This window comes from Stegodyphus dumicola, chromosome 2 (assembly GCF_044657685.1).
Source record: "Stegodyphus dumicola isolate Sdum_Otavi_A_Nest chromosome 2, ASM4465768v1".
In the NCBI taxonomy this organism is placed as follows: Eukaryota; Metazoa; Arthropoda; class Arachnida; order Araneae; family Eresidae; genus Stegodyphus; species Stegodyphus dumicola.
Window position 1 is genome coordinate 208112802 of NC_140769.1, and position 14466 is coordinate 208127267.

Sequence of the window (14466 nt, forward strand, 5' to 3'; positions counted from 1 at the left end):
ATATATGAAAACATCAATACATTTTAAAGATTCAAAGAATTACATTTACCATTCTCTATTAAGAATTTTGCTGAAGGTCCACTGGGCACATTAGAAATCCTATAACAAAACATAAAAAAGTAAATTTTTATAACAGAACTTCAGTTTAATCTTTCATTTCCCCTCCCCACCCCAGTATAATAGTTTTTGAGAATTTTCAATTCAACTTAAAATTACAGTGCATCTAAAGAAAAAAATAAATAAATAAATAAATAACTCGTACTAAATATACAGACTCTTAGAAACACATGGCAACTGGCTCTATTTCTTTAAATATTGAATCTAGACCCTATATTTTTAATTTAAAAGTTTCTTAAAATAAGGGGAGAAATTCTATGAAAGCAGTCTTACACTGTGGAAAATAATAAAACCTAATTTTTTAATACAATTGCTTAGAGTAAACATTTCAATTAATAAAACAGTCCATATATTTCAGAGTACTTGAGTATTAGAGCACAGTTTATGATTTATTGGTAGTTTCTGGTGATGCAGCAGAATGATGAAATAAGCACTCGCTACTTTTAATTTAATGCACCAAGGTTTACCATATCCAATCTGAAAAATAAAATGGAATATCTCCCCAAAACTATAAGAATTTTAAAGATGTAAGAATTTAGAAGAAAAAAATGTTTTCACTGTTATATTAATCAAAAGAAATGAATTAACTTTTTTTAAAAATCATATTAAGGGTTAGTTTTAATTATTATGTGCAATTTTTGGGGGTTTGTCTCTTCTGTTTCAATTTTACCATACATTAATAATTTTTGAACAGTAAATCACTCAGCACAAAAATTACAATTTAGACTATTTCCTTGAAATATGCATGATCTTCCAATGCAGACCTAAAAGAGAATGCTTTAACTCTTTCCGCCACACTATCTTTTAAATTGGAAATTCAACCTCCCCCCGCAAAAAAGGTAGGCAATCTAATCAGGCATACAGAAATACACATGTAAAATTTTGTAAAGATAGCATTTACAGTTTTAATTTTGTGGGTGTTTGAAGTGGACTCAATGAATGAATAGAGCTTCAGAAACAGCGCTGAAGCAAGCATTTTTGAGAAGTATGTAATATGAAATAGAGTTAGAGATTTTGCCTAAAATTAAAAAAAGCCAGATTATTATTACCACAGCAGATTTAGCATTACCCAGGGTGCACCATGGGAAGGCCTGGTACTCAACATCCCCCCCCCCCAAAAAAAAATAAAAGCACTTCTTCATTATATGATGATTACATGCATGCAAATGAAAAAAAGGTAACTTGGCTGCATGATATTTACATTTCATATTTACACTATCGTCTATTTTTTCATGGTGGTACTTTTCAAAACAAATGACACCACTTTTCAAAAAGCACAACACAACATTGCATGTTTTGCACACATACCGGGATTGGTATGAGAATCACTGTCTGAAGTGCTTCAGAAATGGTTAGCCCTCTCCGAGCTATTTGCAAAATAATTAAAAATCAGAAAAAAGTAAACCAATATTATATCTACAATCTAAAATATAAATTATACAATAAAATTAAATAAACATCTACAACTCAAAACTATCAAAATAGAGCTAACAAAACTTTTTACAAAAGCGAAAAAAAGAAAGAGAACTGTTCTAGTGAAAAATCAAAGAGCTAACTGATAAAATTACCCCTGACCTTCAGGAAAACATCCTAAAATTTTTTAGCTGATAACCCAAACTCTCCTCAAAATAATAATAATATGTATATATATATATTATAATAATAATAAATATTTATATAAACAGATGTGCACCAACTTTCCTATTGTGAATGAGCTCATTAAAGAAAATACTACAGTGAAACAAAGATACAGTTGCTGGCCTGGTCCTGGTGTGTCAGTGATTGCAAATGCACTTTGGGCACACCAGATGTTTGGCATTCGATTTTAGGCAAGATTTCAAGGTAAAAATTTAAAGCCTAACAGAAATCTTGAAGATTTCTTTCAAAAATGAGGGTCTTTAAAAACTAAATATGGCTAAAATATATAGACTGGTTTTTCTTGTGCTGCTATCTAGTATAAATAAAGAAACTTAAAAGTAACCTATAAAGCCTTTTCCATTTAATTTTTGCATGTGCACAAAAGGAATTTTTTGGGGTGGGCACATAGTGCCAGAAAGGGTTAGTGCAAAACCTACAGGGTAAAATAATTTTTATTCCCTAAAAGATGACCAGTTTAGTCCCACACATACAAGAGTCTATTATCTCTTACTTTTTCTGAAGAGCAAAATTCCCATTATGGCATTAATCTAGAACAAGCTCTTGAACTCTTTCTTATAAAGAACTCGAATGGACAGAGAAAACCAACCAATTCAATTCTTTGGTTCTACGGTCACCACACGATATAATATGGTATTCTAAAGGGTTCCCACTGGGGTTTATCTGAGCTAACAAAGTCAGTTCCATCTGTCGACTAGCTCCACTATGCCTGCAGTTCAGATTTTTCAACTTGCTGCACTATGGGAAAAAACTAGTTTTGAAGATGTCACTTGTCTTCATTAGCTCAGATAAACTCCAGTGGGAACAGTTCTTTAGGATTGCATCACACAGTGAAAACACTTTGGAAGAACTACTCTTTAGTACAGTTTTTCTGCTTTGTCACATGTTATACATTAGCCAAACAACATTTCACTTTGGGGATACCAGGTAATGGGGAAATTGGTCCTCCATTACAAACACAACTACTAACAGACAGCAAGTTCTTTAGTTTAGAACATAGAGAAAAAATACTAAGAATGTTTGTAAAAGGGAAGCAAAAAATCATGCATCTTTCAATGATAAAGAAGAGAAAAATTGTTTGAAACAATCGTTTGTCAGAAACAGAGTGTCTTAAAATATGGTTACTGTGCATACTGGTTTTTCAAACACTGGGTAATATAGCTATTTCACATAATCCTTAATTAGAAAACAGAGAAATTGGCAATGAAGGTAAAAGAATGGAAATGTAAAGTTGCTTTTTGCAATCCTATAACCTAAAGATAGATGTTTTAAGAATTAAGATTTATTGATTATCATTCTTACTGGGTTTATTATGAACTTAGTATGCTACAGCGGAGTTTGTCTTTTGATTTCCAGCAAACATTGTTTGGTAATGTACACTTTCAATATACTAAAATTTTAGAAAATAATAAAAAAATTAAATGTAAAAAGGGAACATGACAATGTATTTTTATTTAGGGCAAGAAAGAATTGCTGGGCAGCCAGCCAGTAATTACTAGATATAAAATTAAAAACAAGTCAAAATTTTTAAGTCCAATTTTAATAAAATTAATACTTTTTTATTTTCTTAGTCGACGAAAACTAGTTACTTAACATGGATTAGCCCAACTCTGAATTTGTCACTAGTAAGATTTTATACTTTGGTATCTGCTGATTACTGGACTGCAAAATAATTATTACAGCAATTCCCCCCTGCTGTTTTATTCAAATTTCTTCCCAAACATGCATTCAAGGATAGCCGTATTGAAAGTTTATCTACTACAGCTGAAAAAATTAATTCTTTAAAATGTAATTCTACTACTGATATTTTTCTTGGTAATTGATCATTGGTAATTCTCAACCTACAAAATAAATACTATGTAAATTAAAGCATTTAAATATGATCCAAAAAATTCCTTTACCAGAAATCAATAGGACTCAAAGATATTTACAGATGAAAGCAATTTTATATAGGAAGTTATATGTATTGTGGTTGAAAAAGATATTTTGGAATGCAAAACAAAATTTTTTTAATTCACTTTCACTGTAATGAAAGATTTCAGGTACACAAGCATATAGGGATAGGATTATTTGCCTAAAACTAAGTAAAATTTGAAAATCAATATTTAGTTAGCTTACTCTCCTTCAGCTAATTTTTAGGATCTTAAACATGCATATCTTGTAATCATTTATATTACAAAGAAAACAGAACTAAAATTCATACTTTCATTACATCCACATGCACAGTTCTTAAAAATCTCAAAATTATCTGAAGACATAAATTAGAAAATACCAGACAAGTGATCTTTTTTTTTCCCCTAGTAACATATGTCATAACGTATTTCTTCCACCTTCTTAGCATGCCTTTGTGGTATAGTGGTCAGCACACTCGAGAGGTCCATGGTTCCAGTCCCCCCAGCGAGGCCATTGCTCATTTTTCATCTCTCCTGCTTTCAAAAAATATTTAATGTCTCTACAGTGGCACCCAAACTAAAAAAGGTGGTGGATAATGATTCTCCACCACCGAGATATGGTGATTGGGTCCCCTAATCCCCAGTCATCCTTTAAAAAGGGGGAGTATATAAGGTCTTTCTTTCGCCTTTCTTAGCATACTTTCGTGGTGTAGTGGTCAGCACACTCGATGCATATTTGAGAGGTCCGTCATTCGAGTCCCAGCAAGAGCACTGCTCATTTTTCATCTCTACTGCTTTGAAATAACCTAATGTCTCCACAACATATCAAATAATGGATGAAAGTATGAAATTAAGATTTAAATGCAACTTGAAAATTTAAGGCCATAAGTTAATATAACATACCACATATATAAATCTTGATGCTTCTTATTTTCAAAATAAATACAATGATTGCAATTCTTCATCTCACAAATCTAGAGCAAAAAAAAAAAAAAAAAAAAAAAAAAAAAAAGGTTACTTTTTAAAAGTTAATATTGAAACAAGGATTAACCATTCTTAACAAGAGGAAATAGCAAGCAATTATTTCAGTTATTACATTAGAAGGCATTATGGTAATACTACATTTATTTTGCTTGCAAGTGATTTACACACAGATGTTATTTACTGGTGTACAACTGATTGAATGTAAGATTACATACATACATTGTAAATAAGAATGAGTTTCCAAAATGTGAGGATCATATGAAATTGTGACATAACTCAGATACTTTCAAAATACTACAGAAGTTTAACCAGGATTAATTTCTAAAATTGGAAATGCCAGGATTGTATGAAAGGAATGTGCCCCACTAAAAATGAAATGGTCGAGGCCACTAAATACTGGTAGTTTGACTGCGTTTGAACTTAAATGAATGAGCTAGTTGCATGGTTGGCTTTTACGTAATATAAATATGAGCCACTTTATGATAGAAAGTCCTTCACAGAGGAATCATCCCTTAGACAGAAGAGCAACAATGAAATGCATTCCCTTGTTAGCTGCTGTTGCTAAGGCAAAGAATATGTATTGTTAAGAAGGAAAACTTTGCAGCAGCAGAAATGGCTCCCTCCGAACGAAAAGGGACAAAACTGTGCACGCATGAAATATCTGTCGCCAAAAAGCGGCAAAGCTCGAAGCTGATGTCGAAGTTCGAACAGGTTTCGACGGTCACGTTTATCAAGAGTTTAAAGCTATGTGACTCCATTTTTTTCCCCTACATATTGACAGATATAAAATCAGACATCAATCTGCAATATGGATAATGCAAGTTCAACTAGTAAAGCAAAAATGCACGAAAATTCGAGTTTAAATTACAAAAGTCAAAGATTCATCTTAACCCGTGTTCCTTAATCTCCTGTACACGTGGCGGAGGTAGAAAATATCGGCCAGGTACATCATAAAGCGGGAAATTCTCGCCAACAGGCTCCATCGTCAAATCCCTCGGAGAACTGTCCTTCTTTCTAGCGGCATAGAAGACAAACTGGTTTACATTATGTCTATGGAGCCTTTCCTTCTTTACATAGGCTTTCTTTGGCTAAGGGTTGTATGAAGCTGAGCCTGCCCAATTCTCCGATTTTTAAGCGAAAACAGATCACTGTGTACTTTATGAGAAGAATAGCAAAAAAACAAATAAATAAAAATACAGAACTATTGAAAAAGAATATAAGTGTTTTATTTTTTTAATGCATTATGTACTCCTTATTTAATAATTCAAATCTGTATTGTTTTCTCTTCATAAGTTGATAATGTTTACTGATATATGATAAATATTGATAAAAATTATTCTAAAAAAAAACACAAACCACCAACTTGCACTCGATAGGTAATTTTTACCTTTTTACCAGTAAAAAATCGACAAACTATGCCAAGGTAGTTGCTCTAATACGTAACCATCTAGCCACGTATGTTAATACAGGGTGGTTATAATTAAAGTGACCCTATTCAGACCCTTGTAAAACCTGTTCTGCCAATCGGCTTTTGGTGAAACTTTGTATATACGTTATATGGACTATGGAGAAAAGATTTCTGCAATAAAAAATAGTTCAAATTTTGACCACCAGATGGCAATTTTCAAAAATTCCTTATGCAAATTAGTCAAACCTATAATGAGGTTTGCAGTCAGAGCCAGAAAATCATTCTGTGTGCCTTTGTCATCGTTAATCATACCCTTACAGAAGAAAGATCAAGCTTTACTTGTAAAACTGTTTTATCAAAACAGGAGCAATGACTTAGTTGCATTGCTTGAATATCATCGTTTAAAGAGACTGTGAAAAGAGCCCATGCTGAAGAATGGTTTGAAGATGATTATGAAATTTTTTTATTGCCCAAATTGTTTCCTCATAGTTCATATAACATATACCAAATTTCATCAAAATTTAATAAATAGAACAACAGGTTCTAGAGGAATCTGAATAGGGTCACTTTAATTATAACCACCTACTTATAATAATAGTAATAAAACACAGAACTTTCTGGACGAGCTTATATTTTTTCTTAAATATACTGTTTGCATTTTATACTATTTAATGTGCATATAATATTTATTATTTTGGTACATCACACTTCATTATTTTATTTATTTTTAATTCCTGTTAGAACTGATTTTGATATTTAACTTAAAATCTTATCAGTAACGTATAATGCTATGTACAGGAACAGCAATATTGATCTTAGTTTAGCATCACATTTACATAGAGAACAATCCAGAGCATAATCTGCTATGAATATTTATTTCTAGTATAATTTTACGGTGTACACAATTAGGCTGATTTTTGGAATATGGTAACTGGTAGTTTGGCGACATTTTGGAGGCGATAAAGGTTACTACCTAGGACTTTAGTAATAATGTGAGAAGTACTCAGTTCCAATTACGCATTATTTTGTGTGAGGGAAATGAGAGATCATGAGATATATCATGTGACATTAATGGATGAATTACAATTCTTTAATCGGAAAAGGGGGGAAATCTGGAAATTTTGTATTTAGCTTTATTCTGTATTGTGTGAAACAGTGTTGGTTAATTTTTGGATCCCATGGCCCTAACTAAAGTGAATTCGAAATGGGTATTTAGTGGGATTGAAAGGGGTAGTAATAAGTGTTTTTTTAAGGTTGTGCGAGAGAGAAGTAAAGATGTTTTATTAAGTTATTTATTTTACCCGGCACCTTGCTGTGAACTATAAGTATGATTTTAAAGATCCTGAAATAGGCGCACATACGATTGCTTTTTATTTAGCGGAGGAAATAAGAAAAGTTTATCGGCCACGTAATCAAGATTCTGAAGAAGATTAGGTAAGTTAGTATTTTTAATTATTTGAGGATATTATTTTTATGCATTGTTCTAAATGTAAGGAGTAAATAAAGTAATACGGTATTATTGGAAAATTATTATTAGCAATGATTTAGTTTAAATTAATTAGGATTGTAAGCTAATTTTTATTAATTTAATGTATGTGCTTATTTATATTTTAAGTAGTGTTTTTGAATTTAATTATATTTTAATTAAATGATAGTTATTTTGCGAATTATATGTTTGTAGGAATTTGGTATACGTTTCAGTGGAAGTAAACGTGCATGGAAATAATTTAAATATTTGACACTAAGTATTTGTAACCATTTGTAATGTTTGAGGTATGAATTCGTTGGTGACGTTTATAATATAATAGATAATTTCGAGGTAAAAGTTTTTGGATATTTTATTTATTTTATACGTGGAAATGTTCATCTTTGGAAAGGGTATATACTTTTTCACGATCAGGTAATTTCATATATGCTCTTTTACCGGATTTAAAGATTCACAAAACTTTCATGCATTTTCGTGAAATTTTTCTAATTTATGAGAAAAAAGCAGTGTACATGGATATAGTGAAGAGTGTGCGCAATGCCATTTTTGTGCAATTCTGGGATGTTTTTTTTAAGTAAAAATAAGTCGACGTGTACATGGTTTAGTGATATTTTAATTAAATGATAGTTATTTTGTGAATTTTATGTTTGTAGGAATTTGGTATACGTTTAAGTTGAAGTAAACGTGCATGGAAATAATTTAAATATTTGACACTAAGTATTTGTAACCATTTGTAATGTTTCCGGTACGAATTCGTTGGTGACGCTTATAATATAATAGATAATTTAGAGGTAAAAGTTTTTGGATATTTTATTTATTTTATACGTGCAAATGTTCATCCTTGGAAAGGGTATATACTTTTTCGCGATCAGGTAATTTCATATATGTGCTTTTTACCGAGTTGAAAGATTCACAGAATTTTTTTTCATTTTCATGCAAATTTTTGTAACGTAATTTCGCACGTATAGTCCGCAGACACGATTTTATATAAAAAAAATTTCAAAAATCGTCAGATAGTCCGCACAACCGGATAGTCCGCGGATTGTACGTCCGAAATTACGCTTTTTTAATATGTCTATATTAATGTATTTTAGAAACAAAGAACTAAGTATAAATAGAAAAAAAGGGCGATGTTTCATCAACGTTATCGAAGATGAATGACAAAATACTGTGCTATCCTCATGATAAGTGGTAATGAAATGTTACCTTCGACCCCACTCACTTGGTGTTGCCAAACCACGCTATAAGTAAACAAATCACGCTTTTTTTTTTGTACTCCAGGTACTTGCTACTAAGGCTCCTAAAAACCGAGCTGACAATCGATACGATATATACAAATGTTTTCTTGGAATCTCTCGCTTTTTTTATATTTGATCATCGGCAGTTCACGACAGCTTGTTTTTTAAATTTCAACAATTTTAACCACGAACAACCAGCGTATTATCCGCACTGGTGGATAGTCTGCAGCTTCAAAAATTGACATTTTAAACACAGATAGTCCGCGGACTATATGCGCGAAATTACGGTAATTTATGAGAAAATAGCAGTGTAGATGGATAAAGTTAAGAGCATGAGCAATGCCATTTTTGTGCAATTCTGGGATGTTTTTTTAAGTAAAAATAAGTCGACATGTAAATGGTTTATGTGTATGTGCTATTCTGAAAAACGCGCAAGGAGTTTGGGATTGTGCACTTTTTCCCAATTTTGCAGTTAATATTTGTCATGATTAAGCAGTTTTGTTACATAAAATTTCTAGCATAAGTGTAATTCGGCTAGTAGATTGTTGGAAAAAGTGTTGAGTAAATAAAAAGAAAAGAAACATGTCTTTACTTTGTGAAGACAAAAAGTAGAGGGTTGCTGTAGCAGAGTTGGTCGCCAAAGTTTCACCAAAAAATCGCCAAGTTACCATAATCCAAAGATCAACCCACAATTATGTGTACATTCTAGAATTTTTACATGAGCTGCTGAAAACTTGCTTCGATCCAAACATGGTTTCTTTATTACTACCCATGATTGTCTGTTGTATCCCAATCCTAATGTTCAGCGTGTGATGCTGGATATTCCCCCACCCTTTTTCTGCATATTCTGCTACAAAAAGGAGTTTCATATACATTCATTTCTTAACTTAGACAAAAAATGATTTCACATGTCATACATAAGTAATGAGAATAATAATGACTTGGATCTTACAGTTACTAAATGCAAATATCAAAACGGGATATTCGAACCTTACAAAATTCAACATATGAATTTTCCACACCAAAAGAAGAGAAAAAGTCATAACTTACCATTCAAGAATTACTAAACAGATAAAAAAACCCAAGTAAATAAAATAGAGTGGCAAAAAGCAAAAGAAAAATTTCCATTTTCCTGCTTGAAGCATTTTTTATTTATTTAGCTTTACAATTGGAACCAAAATGTTATTAAATTAGAAAACAGGCATAAAAGAAAAACATTCTTGGCATTATATAACTAGACACTAAAATTCTGCATAAAATCTGCAAGTTAACAACAAATCATAAATTCAACAAGATGACTCTAAACCATTTAGTTACCAAACCAATGTTAAGGATTTAAATTTGGCTAGTAATGCATTAAGCACTTTTACAGGATAACAATTCAAGAAGTTGAATAAAAATAAATAAAAAAATTGGTATACATTATGAATAAAACTCAATTTGTTTTGGAAACTCAAAATTTAGTTTCATTCAAAATTTATGGCAATCTCAGGTTACTTTTTTGCCCAATTTTTAAATTATAAGTTAGCAATATTTTTTAATCAGGGCAGAAGATTATAGCAGTATTCTAAAAATGAAAATGTATTCTGAAATAGTAATTTTAAAAAATAATTTATAACTCTTACTTCATTAATTACAAGAAGAGGGCCTTTCTTTTCCATTTTCGATTCTGAAATATGAAATTATTATTCATTATAACTAATAACTTATGAAAAAAATATTATATTTACCATCAAATATGGTGTATAATGAAACTTACCAGGTTTAGAATGAGGCAAGAGAGTCCTTAAATTATTCATCAGATGCCGGTCTCGAAATGCAATTCCTCTGGATGCAAAAATTAAAACTCGTTGTTTATTAATCCATTTTCCCTATAACATGGAATAAAAAGTAAACATCACATAATCATAAAAAAAAAAAAAAAAAAAAAAAAAAAAAAAAAAAAAAAAAAGCTTATATTAGCAGCTTTAGTGAGATACAGTGACAATGGTGTTAGCATGTATCATAAAACTAGGCATAAAAACAGCATTCTGAATCTAACAGATGTCAATCTGAAGAAATTATTTACAACTTCATTAACTTAATATGACTTAATATGAAAGAAAATAAATGTTATTAAAAAATAAGCAGATATTCTTACTTTGGAAATATAATATACTTTGGTGATAATAACCAAGTTAGTTATATGCCGAGAATCTAGATATTGCATTCAATATAAGCCTGCATTGTTTTACTTTGTTTACAGTTTCATACACATTTGTTTAGCATACCCGAGTTAGCTGTTTAAACATGGTAAGCAAACAAGGTGTTCTTTCAATTTAAAAATTATACTTTAAACTCATTAATCATAATTTTTTGGTTTTCTTTCACAAAGAACCCTTTGATGGTATTGCATTTTTATTCATGAACAGCTGATCAACAATGAGCGGCATACAGTTATCAGATATTAAATGTGATATTTAGTGCATATAACCAAAATAATATATTAAGTGCATATAACCAAAATAAATATATATTAAGCATATGGAAGTAAACATTCACAGATATTAAGCATATCGATGTAAAATTAGGCGATTAAATGTGATATATGAAAATAAATTTGTATTAAATTTAAGTTAAAACTAAATTAGCACTATAAATTAATACAATTAAATTAATTAGATTAGCACAGAAAACTATATATTAAGCATACAAAAGTAAAATAATAATGAGCTTGTAATAATAATCTTTCTAGATACTGAGCCCTTTTCTTGCCAAAGTTACCTATTTAATGGGGAAAAAAATAGTAAAATTCAGATCTAACTTAGAATATCTTTCAATATAATAAAATTGCAAAATATTTGTAGTGCAGTTTCTAATGAAAAAGATAAAATCATTAAGCCACTTTTATAATTAAATATATTTTCATTGCATAACTTCAAAATACTTCTAAATGTAAGACTGAAAATCCATTATCATCACATAAATGAAATCAACAAATATTCTAATTTAAATAGAAACTTAATTGCAATTATCTGATTACATAAAAGTTTGTTTAGTCATAAATTGTATTCTGCTCCAATTTTTTTTTAATATATGTTCATGTATTGCATAATAATAATAATAATAAAAACAGTATCTCAGAACTGAACTTTCTTGCATGTAACTCATAACAAGAAGGAAAGAACATTATTATTCGATACTTTGCAACCGATATGCAGCTCATCAGCAGCTGAAGAGTAAAGCAACTGATGTTTGGTAGATTGATTAGCCAGGCAAATGGGCTAGTTGCATAAGTGTTTTCATAATCTTCCCAATATGTGATGAGAATGCAAACCAGTTCCCCTTAGGCAGATCTCTCCCAAGCTTTGCAGTAATTTAAGAAAACCAAACTGATGTGTGCTGCTAAAATTTTTATTTACCGGATTCTTTGGGGAAGTGCTTCCATGATTTGGTGTTAGCAACTCCTAAAGGTTGATATTAAACCTACATTTTCAGTTTACAGAAATCAACACTCTTTTTTTTTTTTTTTTTTTTTTTTTTTTTTTTTTTTTTAGAGACAAAACTGAAGACTAGAAAAATTGCTGAGCATGCAAATAAAACAAAATTTGAAAAACACTCAAATAATTGAAATATAATGAAAATGAAATAATTAGAACACAGATTAACAAATGTAATTTTATAATAAAACATACAATAAAAATCAAACTAAAAAAGTTTCCGGTTTTTAAATTTTAAAGCAAATTTCAAAATGCCGGAATAAGCCCTACTCTTTTAGGTTTGTCATTAGAAGTTTCGACTGCAGTCTCATGATTTTCAGTATTTTTTTCCGATTTAGACTCTGGAATTTCGCGCTTACGTTTGCCCATTTTAAACACGTTGTGTCGTTTACAGCGAAAATGGCAGTTAAGAGTTCTAATGAATAACCGCTGCCAATAAATGGCAACTAATATTGTGGACTGGTAATATTTTTAGGCCAAAGTGACAATTTGCCCACAAGGGCATTTTGCGTTGACTTACTATAAACGGAGAATCACTTTTTAAAATGTTGTCACCAAATATTAGAGACCTGTATTATATTTAAAGAAATTAAATAATGAAGAATTTGCATAAATGTATGCATGTTTCTCGCATTGTGATAAAACAACGGTAGCTAAAGCTATCAACTTTTGAATAACGTAATCCTACTGCGAATATGGGCATGTGGAAGACCAAATTTGGAATTTGCTTTATTATCTATTTCATATTTTGTTAAGCATTTATGAGTGTTTGATTAAGAAACTCAACGATTTCGAAATGAGCAATGGTAACATTGTACGAAAGAAAAACATTTTTATCTCCAGCACGCGAGACTGTATATCGAAAATTCTAAAGATAGGATTTTTTAAATATTTTGTGATATTGCTCTTGAATTGAATTTTATGGTTTGAGAGCGAAGAACATGACATTAAAAAATTAAGGTAATATACAAAGCGTTAAAAAACGCCCCCTCGAGCGTAGTAAAAAATCTGAAAGGTTTCATAATTTTTTTATTAACATAAAATGGCTCTTAAATCTAGAGTGGTGTCGTTTAAGACATGTTCTAAGTTCTAATTTAATACTGCTCGAGCCTCAAAGCACCCAATATGAAGAACAAAAAGATTTCACTCGGAAACACCTTATAATTTTCACTGACTTTACTGTCTCACTTTCATCCTAAATATAAATTTAAGCTGCATATATGAGACGTCGCTGCCGTTTACGACCACGATATGAAAGCATGCACATGATCAAAGTTAAAGTCTTACAAAATGAGACAGACCTTGGAAGGAAATGCATCGTGGTTCATCATAAACCATTATATGTGCGCAAGCCTTCGCATCCAACGTTTAATTTTCTTCCACTTCCTACACTGGTCATTTGTTAATATTTGTTCATTTACACCTGACTATGAAATATGAACACTCAAAAGAAAACACCGTACCATCCAAATAAATTTATGCATTCTTTTAAGCGGTATTAGAGTGGCTTGGATTTGAAGAGGCCTTACTGGAGCGTCTCATGTTCTTCTCATGAGTTCGTATTTCTAGGGAAATGGAGTATTGCAAAGTCTGCTTATTGTTAAACTAAAACGCTAGGAATTCTATTTTTTCTTCCATTTAAATTGTGGTTTAGTTTTATAAAAAGAAGTACCGGAGCTCATCTTATTTAGGGCTGCGGTGCGCTCCGGCTAAAATTGTAATTTATCTTAAAAATTTAGAAGCACCGGAGCCGGGCTCCGGTGGGCTTTAGCGCAATTTAAGCACTGCTCCGATAGCTTATTACGAAAAATCCCTTAACTGGGGAAAAGTATCACGGCTATATCTCTAGACGTAGTACGTCATTGGATGACAACCATATTCTGATCTACAATAACGAGCTATTTTTCCCTTGTTTGGCGTCAAGGCTGTTCTCCGAAGAATATTCGGTCAGACTGGTCCTGCCATTTACTTCCGGAGTTCCTCCTCTCTCTGGAATGGTCCTCTCTCTGGAAAATGCGTATTTAAACAGAAAACAGAACGATAGTTTCAAAGCGCTTTGTTTCGACAGCAGCGCCTCTTAGGAGATGGAGAAACATTGTAATTATTTACTTCGCTTCTAACAGAAATTAAATTTGGACTATCCCCGACTAATGAAATGCTTCTTGAGGGATGGAGAAGCATTGTAACTATATTCTAAGGACGCACC

General features: G+C 31.2%; 1 protein-coding gene across 2 annotated transcripts in view; it reads right to left on the bottom strand.

Moving 5' to 3' along the window:
• LOC118193703 (ribosome biogenesis protein BRX1 homolog) overlaps positions 1 to 12687 on the bottom strand; it is a 29022-nt gene extending 16335 nt beyond the window's left edge. For both annotated transcript variants that reach the window (XM_035364830.2, XM_035364829.2), the window contains exons 1-5: positions 12531 to 12687; positions 10541 to 10652; positions 10407 to 10450; positions 4569 to 4639; positions 50 to 99 (exon numbers count right to left, since the gene is read on the bottom strand). In XM_035364830.2, coding sequence (XP_035220721.1) covers positions 50 to 99; positions 4569 to 4639; positions 10407 to 10450; positions 10541 to 10652; positions 12531 to 12629 — 376 coding nt within the window. In that variant the 5' untranslated portion in view covers positions 12630 to 12687. The remainder of the gene's footprint in view (positions 1 to 49; positions 100 to 4568; positions 4640 to 10406; positions 10451 to 10540; positions 10653 to 12530) is intronic.
• Between the last annotated feature and the right edge of the window lie 1779 nt (positions 12688 to 14466).